Source organism: Populus nigra, chromosome 3 (assembly GCF_951802175.1).
Source record: "Populus nigra chromosome 3, ddPopNigr1.1, whole genome shotgun sequence".
NCBI classification, from domain to species: Eukaryota; Viridiplantae; Streptophyta; class Magnoliopsida; order Malpighiales; family Salicaceae; genus Populus; species Populus nigra.
Genome location: NC_084854.1, coordinates 25,816,786 through 25,826,005, shown reverse-complemented (window position 1 = coordinate 25,826,005; position 9,220 = coordinate 25,816,786). Strand labels below are relative to the sequence as shown.

At 32.5% G+C, this 9,220-nt stretch overlaps 1 protein-coding gene across 1 annotated transcript; it reads left to right on the top strand.

The window, feature by feature from the left end:
* Nucleotides 1–7,811: 7,811 nt before the first annotated feature.
* Nucleotides 7,812–8,706, top strand: LOC133690208 (glucan endo-1,3-beta-glucosidase 4-like). Its single transcript, XM_062110433.1, has 3 exons — nt 7,812–7,971; nt 8,056–8,307; nt 8,417–8,706. Exons 1-3 carry the CDS (start codon nt 7,860–7,862, stop codon nt 8,449–8,451), a joined length of 399 nt encoding a protein of 132 aa, XP_061966417.1. The 5' UTR covers nt 7,812–7,859; the 3' UTR covers nt 8,452–8,706.
* Nucleotides 8,707–9,220: the final 514 nt, after the last annotated feature.

Genomic DNA, 9,220 nt, shown 5'->3' with positions numbered 1-9,220 from the left:
GAATGCCCCCAACTATATAGATAGTGTCAATTTCAATCCTAAACATTTTTGTTTCTTAAATCTTATCCCCCAATTTTCCATTCATACTTGTAGGATTACATCCCAATTGTATCTTTTAGTGAGAAACAACGTTTTTTTTCTTCCATAAATTAACATTTTATGTTAATTAATTCTAAAAAAATCCCTAATTGAGAAATCAATATCTTTAAGGAATAAAACTGATATAAAAAAATTTTAAAGAAAAATTTATCCGTATATTTTTAACTCTTGCTAGCATATCAACAAAACTCCTCCTCACAAATAGCCAAATCTCACAAGAATGCTTACGTTCTAGTGTTTTTTAGACCTAGGCCTTTGGGATGTTAACAGTGTTTAGAATCAAAGAATGAACTCAAGAACTTAATTGGGCCAGTGTAGACATGGTGGATGAGTTCATCGTGTAGCTAGGCCCTTCATGTGTCAAAGGGATATATTCCGAACATGGTAGGGCTACCTCAGGAGTTTGAATAATAAGAAAGACTGAGAGAAATAATTTTTCCTTTTAATGTACCATTTAAGTTTCAAATTTAATTTTAATTGCCGAAAGCTCAGCTTAAGATTTCCTTAGATTAAGTTTATTTTCATTCTTCAATCCTTTAAAAATCATAGTTGTCAAATTTAATTAAAAACCCTACTTGAAAATTTTTTTAAGTAGTTATAAAAGTTATTGAGTTAATTATTTTTATTAAAATGATATAGCATATTTGCTTTTTTTTTTATTATTTTTTAAAAATAAAATAAAATTAGCCTGGTCAACCATGCATGTGATTAAAAATTTAAACAGATCAATTGAATTTCATCAAGTTAATATATTCAATTAAAAATTAACTTAGTTTGGAATTAAAATCAATCAAAATTTGTTATAATTTTTTTTACTTTAATATATATGTTGTGGTATTTAATATCATATGCATATTTTATGTTGGAGTTTAAATATATTTTATGGATATATGTTTGATTTTAATGGATAAAAAATAAAATACCAAATGTGTAATTAATTGTTTATTTTATCAAAATTTCTAACTAGAAAAGTCAATGATCGGAGGAATTTCAAAGATCGACATTAAAAGAGTGCTCGAGCAATTTATATTGTGATTAATTTTAGCTAATAATTATTGATTAAAAACTCAATTTTTCTCTACTTGACTTTCTTTTCCTTTTGTCTTGCACGTTGGTGTAATTCAGAATATCAAATTCCACTATTTCAAATTTAATCATATATATTAAGAATATCATGTTGGGAAGGGTTCAGAATGTGTATAAAACTCTTCGATGAAAGTAAGCTAGTGATCATACTAATAATAATATAGCAGTAACTCTTCTAATATTACGTTACTAAACAGTTTACGAGATTAATGTTTACAAATGAAGAGAAGTATCAATATCATCATCATCAGTTGCAGAAGCATCAAATTTATCTAGTACACCAAGCTTAGGAGGAGTTTTCGTAGAAGATAAACTCATCAAGGCCGGGGTCTCCTCACACCGAAAGCCGGCCTGCTTGCTCTGTGGGTTTGGCCAAAGAGAGAGACATACATGGGGTGGTGACCTTGGTTGAAGGATCAATTCAGGGTGAAAGAACAGCCTGTTATTGGCTGCTGCTGGCTCATGATATTGCATGGTGGGACTTGACTGCTCGGTACTCTCCACATGTATATTTCTTGATAGCTCCTTTTCCTCCCTCATTGCTTTCACTCTTTGTAATTGCCTAAATCTCTCTTGCAATAAAGCGATAGAGGATTGAATGACAATAGGATCAGTATTTTCCTTGCCCATTTGGGAAGAAAGATTGTTTTTGGCTCTCTTGGGGTTTTTTAGCTATCGAAATGTGTGGTGACGATGGAAGTGATGAAGTCTAAGGAGGCTTGAAAAGCATTACGTGTGTATTTATAGTATGTTGGCATGGTTACTATTGAGATGTATAAATTAATATATGACACATTTATTTTTTCAATAAAATTCTAAATGATTTAGTAAAGGAGAACGAGAATCGGCAGCCAAGTTGCAAAATCCAAAAAGAAAAGGTTGCGAATCCAATCTAAGAGGAGGAGTTTCTTGGTTAAGTGTAATGAGGGTAGAGGCAAAGTAGAAAAGGCTAAAAAGAAGAGTCCAAAAGCATGTTGAAATTAGCAAATGGAAGGGTATGTTTGGAGGAATAAGAGGCTGTATGATACCCTGTCAGCATGCCCTAGAAACCCTTTTTAGCTTTGGAGATGATGGAGCCCTTTTCTCTTTTGTTGATGGGGTTTTGGATGTTTACCATTTGGGTTCACAAGCACTTCTCCTACCTTTTGAACGCTTCCCTTTGTTGAAGGAAAGAAATGGGAGGGGTGTGAAGGGTACAAGACAAGGATTAGAGGAGGGAATAATCTTTTTAGGAGCTTGTAATTTCTTGATTTGAACAATAATGTGTTGGCGCAAGGAACAAGGTTCCCAACATTCTCACTCTTTAGATATATTTTTTTGTCTTCAATTTGTTGGATTGGTATGGCATGCAAAACTGAAAGCTGCAGATGCTAATATATATTAGTGATAGATTGGATGCTTCTTTTTTGCAACATCAAGCCTCCCACCTTGAATTATTTTTATTTCTTTTGTTGTTTCGAAATTTGAAGGGTGAATCGAGAAGACAAAACATTTTCTAGAGTTTTTAGCCAAGGCGTGCAAATGGGGATTTTTATTATATGTTTGCATGCCCTTTTGCATCAGGAATAAAGAAATGAAAAGGGCACATTGTAGGTGGATTTGTGGCATGTCTTTGTTGTCATCTTTTCAGGTGACCGGGTAAGCATAATCTATAGACATATTGATGGATGAATTTTTTTTTTAATTCATGGGTAATATTGAGAGATTAAAAAAATGATTAACAAAGATGAGATGTAATATCATATAAGATTATACATTAATTTATAACAAAGATCGGTCTAATAAGGCATGCATGATCACCTCTCAGAAAAAAATAGTTGGTGACAATTATTGATGAAACATTATTGCATATGCATGATAGTACTCCAAGACAAGTGAATTGGTGTCGTAAGAGCTTGTCCTAATGATATTGAAAAGATGGTAGCAGTCGATAACCTGGAAACAATCATGGCTAGCTCTGGTTGGATGAATTTCTGAATGTTTTCGGATGCGCATCGACTGCATTTTATGATGTTCGGTAATGGGCTCCAAGTTCCATCGCATAACATGAGGTCTAGGTGGTCTCTTGCCATTCTTGTTCCCCAGTCTGCCTTTTCAAGGCCAATGTCTGCTGCTTGTCTCAATGCTCATGTAGATTATTAGCTACAATCACTGCAACCTCATCTCGTTTCTTCTTCAAGCACTGCCACAGAAGAAGCTTATCAGATGGGAGACAGTTGCCTGTTACGGTGATTTTGATGCACCAGGAACTTAACAGTAGATATGGATGTAATGAAAAAAAACCATATGGAAAGCGTAGCAGATATATTCATGAACTAGATAAATCTGGTTATGCCTAATGATCTACTTGATGGAAATAGATATGATTTTTTATTTGATAATTGTACTTGTGCTCAAAATTTACTAGTAAAATTTACAAACTCAGTTCTGTAGAACTGTTGAATATAACAAGTAATGAACAAGAAAACCTTGCTAAGAAGCTGCTGTTATTTCAGTTTTTATTTTTTTTCTCTTTAATTTTGGATTTTAACTTTTATTTTCCTATTTGATTAGGATTTCTTTTTCTTTCTAGTCAAGATTAGTTATATATTAAATTATTGTTCGTAACAATATTTTAAAATTCAAATGCTTAGAAATAAGGTTTTATTTATAATTAAATTATGGGTTAATAAAATATTTCATAATAAAGAAAGATAATTTATTAATAAAAAAATTTCAATACCTAAAAAATAAGACCTCGAATTTAAAGATTCTTGTATGTTAAATTAGTATCTTTATAAAGTGAAAGAGTAATAAATATACTAAATAACATTAAGTTCTAAAACAAAGTTGTTTGTTTTTATTCCTAGTATAGAATGAATGCTGTGTAAAAAAAATGATACATGTGTGTTAATAATCAAAATTATGAATCCCTTATCTAAATGATTCATGGATTTTTTATATATTTATGAACTTTATATTTTTGTTTAAAAGAAAGGGGTAAAGAGTTATTTCACCTTTGAAATATTAATAAAAAAATAAATATTTATAAAATAAATATTAATAAAAAATAAATATAATTATATATATATATATATATATATATATATATATATATATATATTAATAAGAAAGAAATGTGATAGAATATAAAAGAATCTTGTAAACCTAACAAACTTAACAGTGCACATTAAGAGTGTGTTTGGTATTGTGGTAACTGTTGTGGTTGTGATTTGAAAAAAGTTGTTTTATAAAAAGTAATTTTAGTTGAGATTTGTTCGAAAAAATAGGTGTTTGGTTAAAACTGTGGTTGAAATTGAGGTTATAAAATATTTTTTTAAAAAATAGTTTTAATGTGTTTGGTTAAGAATGCTTTTGAAATTGAGGTTATAAAATAATTTTAAAAAATATATATTAATATTGATGGTTTTTAATTTAAATTTTATGGATTTAACTATTGCTATTACATCATGAAATAGATCACACTTAAAAAAATTACTTTAACAAAAAAACTATCTACAATTTCATTACGTACAAAATTCATCCGACAAGAACTAAAAAATTAGATAAAATATTATCAAGAATAAAATTAAGATTGCAGTACGAGTAAATTTAATTCACCTTAAATTAATTTAAAAAAAACAAAAAAAATTGTTGTTCACGTTCACGTGAACAATGCGAGTGAAATCAATTAACTACACTGATTTAAAAAAAAAAACCTATTCAGCGAACAGTGGAGGCATGCTTTTATTATTTTAAAAAAAACTGTTTAGTGAATAGTAGAGGCATGCTCTAATGTTCACTAAACAATAGCCTCAGTTTGGCTGCACAGAAAGCAGCAATTTGCTGCTTTCCATTTCCCTCCGTCTCGCACGCAATAAATTGGGGGATCCATGCATAGTAAACAAATTTTTTTTTCTTAACTAAATATTTACTCAGTGCGTTTTTAAACAAACGCAACTTCTATCTTGTAGCCAAACGGGCTCTAAATGTTGGGCAACGTGCTTGGATTCAAGCGAGGGACTTCAGCCAACGGAGCATTGGGCGTGCGCTTAATACTTGGGTCCAGGTGTGTTACCCAAGCTGGCATTGAGCTCGAGTATGCTGACTAAGCCCACAAGTGCTCGTATGTGCCCAATAACTAGGCCCAGGACCTATGTTTGGGTCCAAGGCACGTTAAAACAGGCTCGAGCGAATTAAAAGTTATTTTTCTAAAAGTACTAATAAATCCTGTCCATCACATCGTTTTCTCGAGGAATTCTTTTTCGCAGATTAAATCTTGATTGAGAATAAACAGTGCGGTTTGGGTTTATCCAACCCCTTTTCATGAATTTCTTGTCAGATCAGTGCAGAATGTTGTGACAAAGCACATGGTAAGACAAGCCGAGGATTTCTGGGCTGTACTCTTATCGCCTCTAGACATAATCTTCATTTTCCAATAAGCAACACAAAGAGCCATTAGAAATGGCAACTCTTCCTGCATTCCCACCAACGATACAGTAATTGATGCCATCCGGAAGCTTACCTTTCCTCTTGGTTTTATCGTAATTCTCTCAATTGCCTGAACGAACTCCATGGCCAGTGTTGCTTATCTTTCCTTTTAGACATGTAGCTAGGAAACGTTACTATCAGGATCAGCAAGTTCCAGGAATCAGGAATTGGAAACTTAAGTACAAATATCAGACAAAAAGAAAATGACAGGATTTTTGTAATGATTTTCGATAAACTCTAAGGTGACAAGGAGCTCATCACCAATGAAACTGTATCCAGTGATCAACTGAGTAAACAAGATTTTCCTTGGACATATGAGAAAATGAATGTACTATAATCATCACTGAGGCATCAAACTAAAACATTGCTCACAAGTTTTTAAACCAATTAAGTCCTTGATGAGTCAGATTGTTGTGAACCTTCCCAGAAACTGGTAGTAATGCATAGATAAACTTGTTAAGGATGACTTTCTTGAAGCTTTTTGAGAGAAGTGGCTAATATGCAGAGATGCATATGCCTTCTTAAAAGTTAAAATCAACATTGCTAGAAGTAGTAATTAAGAAATCACTGGAGAACATCTTAAGAGGGGCAAATAGAGAAAGATACTGAGAGTTTTTGTTGATGCATTTAGCTGCAGAGACCGCCACTAGGTGAATTAGTTATATATAGTTTCTAACTTAAGGAAGTTCATCTAGTTTATTGTTGATTGAGTAATCACTTTCAAACTTGATTACTGAATCAATGCCAATCATTTTCAAACTTGATTACTGAATCGATGCCATGGCACTTGATTGTATAATTTACGCAAAGGTTTGGTTTTATAACTTGGGCATTGTTAACAGAAAAATCTGCTTTCCCACGGTTTTTGATTTCGATCAGCTGATGCTCAAGCCCTGATGGAACCATGGTCCCTGTTGGAAAATGATTCAAGCCAGAGAATGTGAGTGGCATTGGGATTGAGTGGCTGAGCATGAAGTCTTCAAGGTGGTCTGGTGACATCGAGTGCCTCGTCAATTCTTGATCAATTGGAAGGAAGAAAGTCAATCCAAAGAAATTCTTTGACCTCATGTCAGTCATTGCTGCTTGTATATCAGTGAGGTTAAGACAGGTTGTGATTGAGAGACTTCGAAAAGAGAAACAAGGTTGAACAAAATACAAAGATCCATTTGAGATTAAGAGTGTTTGCAGAAGTGGAGATGGGGCTGGAGGTGTCTGGCCCCAAGTGGGGTAATTCAAGACATTCCTTACCACAGATTAGTTTGAAAGTAGATTATACATGAGTCCAGTGCTTAAAATTGAAATCAAAATTTAATGTTTCACCTTCCCTGTGTCCAAATGGCACCGATAAAGAAATGGTATTATCTCTGCTACAACGTAAGCAAACAGCAAAACCTGCTCATGCAAGTGGCCTGCACCTTAGCCAACTACCTGGCAGATTGATTTTAGAGCTAAGAAGTTGGAATGATCATGGAATGTCTATGATTCACACCATTCCTGTGCTGCAAAAATACAATGATCTGATGAATTTGTTTCAAGTTGACACTCCTAGAAGGTTAAAGTTCTTTGGCTTGCTGCATCAGTACACCAAGAACCTGTTGGAAAAAGAGCTTGACAGGAATTCCGAAAAGGGAATCGCCTGATTGCCTCCTTTCACTTTTATTTAGTTTGCTTCACCAATACAGTCTTCTTGTTGTCCACATGACAAAAGATTAAAGGCTCGGTAATGCACATTGGATGCCTGTAGCTTTTTGAGCAAAAAAATAAAACAATGATTTTGGGAAAAAATAAATTTCCATGTGAGTATGAAGTAAGTTTTGGTTAAATGTTTCATGCAAAATCCCAATAATTAAGCTAATCAGGTTTTTATATTGTTATTGGATCACTAAAAACTAGCTAGCAACTTGCTGGCCATTAAAATACGGTCATGCTTATGGGTATTGCTGCATGCATAATTACATATTATTCCGATCCTCTATCAGAATAATATGGAAGAAAGTACTGCAGAATATGTAACAAGAACAGAAAAAAGAAAAAAGAAAATTCAGGGTAATACAGGTATTCTAAACAAATCCTGAATTCTTGCCGTGAGATCGAAGAAATGTAGATAGATTGGAATCTCGACTTTATAAAAAGTGGATATCATCTTTGATCTGGCAAATTCACTTCATAAATATAAAGGACTAATCAGAACTGTTTGTGGTTATATGAGTTTTCACTTCAAGGGATCGATGCAAGTTTCTGTCATCATGTCACCAAATTTTCCAAGGATTCTTCTCCTAGCTCTGTCCTTCCTTGCTTTAATGCTGCAAAAATCAGGTACATCATTGATAAGGCTATAGTTTTTCTCCCTGATGAGCAAGGAAATGTCTGTTTTAATCGTGATTTTTGGTGAATTTATAGAGGGTCAATTTGAGGAATGGTGCATAGCTGATGAGCAAACACCAGATGATGAGTTGCAAAGGGCCATGGACTGGGCATGTGGGAAGGGAGGTGCAGATTGCAGCAAGATTCAAATGAATCAACCTTGTTATATGCCAAATACAATAAGGGATCATGCCTCTTATGCCTTCAATGATTATTACCAGAAGTTTAAGCATAAAGGAGCAACTTGTTACTTCAACGCTGCTGCTCTCATCACCGATCTTGATCCAAGTAAGATCATTTTTCTACTTGAAAACTTCAAAATTAGTCCCCCAATTCTGTATTGATACTCAATGTGATCCCCAAGCTCTGATAATTTTTCTTATTGAATTAATGGCAGGTCAGCACTCTTGCAAATTTGATTATCTTCCCTGAGCGAAACAATTCAAGGAATTGAAGATTTTGGATCAAATATATATTTTGTGGATTATTTCATGGCAATGAGACCGGCAAAATTTGGTTTGGTCATAAAAAGACAGGTTTTCCAGTACTAGTTTTGGATTGTTGCTTTTCTTTTTTCCATTTTGAGAAAGTGTTGTTACTTGTTGCATCCAAATTATGTCCCACATTGATCTTCATGTGACCTTAGGAAAGCAATGTTGAAATGAACACCTTAATTTATATTCATAACGGTGTGATGTCTGTAACAATATATATATATATATATATATATATATATATATATATATATATATATATATATATATATATATATATATATATATATATATATATAGTGTTGTGCTTTCATATTGATTTAGTAGGTTAACTTACGACTCGAGAAATTTGGGATCTATACAAGATTTGATCTAGATAAACTATATAAATGATTTAGCATATATTTTTATAAACTAAAGATATAAATCTAGGCTTAAAAAAAGATATGATAACAACAAATTGAATTAACAACTTAAAATAAAAATAATAAAAAATTTAATTGTTGAATCAGATTCAATTTTTTCCGGATGATTCCAGAAACAACCACCATATACATACTTTATTTTCATGGAATAAAATTATGAATTTAAAATTCATATTTGTAATCGTTTTTGTTCATTAAATATCATGTGTTTTATATGTTGTTGTTAATCTTATACTTTCTGCATATATTAAAACTATAAAATAAATCTATCTCTATAATAAT

Excerpts from the sequence above, each read along its gene's own strand:
- LOC133690208 (XM_062110433.1), top strand. The coding sequence starts at position 7,860 with ATGAGTTTTCACTTCAAGGGATCGATGCAAGTTTCTGTCATCATGTCA. Across the intron at positions 7,972-8,055 it reads TTTAATGCTGCAAAAATCAG|AGGGTCAATTTGAGGAATGG; the intron begins GTACATCATTGA and ends GTGAATTTATAG. Across the intron at positions 8,308-8,416 it reads CATCACCGATCTTGATCCAA|GTCAGCACTCTTGCAAATTT; the intron begins GTAAGATCATTT and ends AATTAATGGCAG.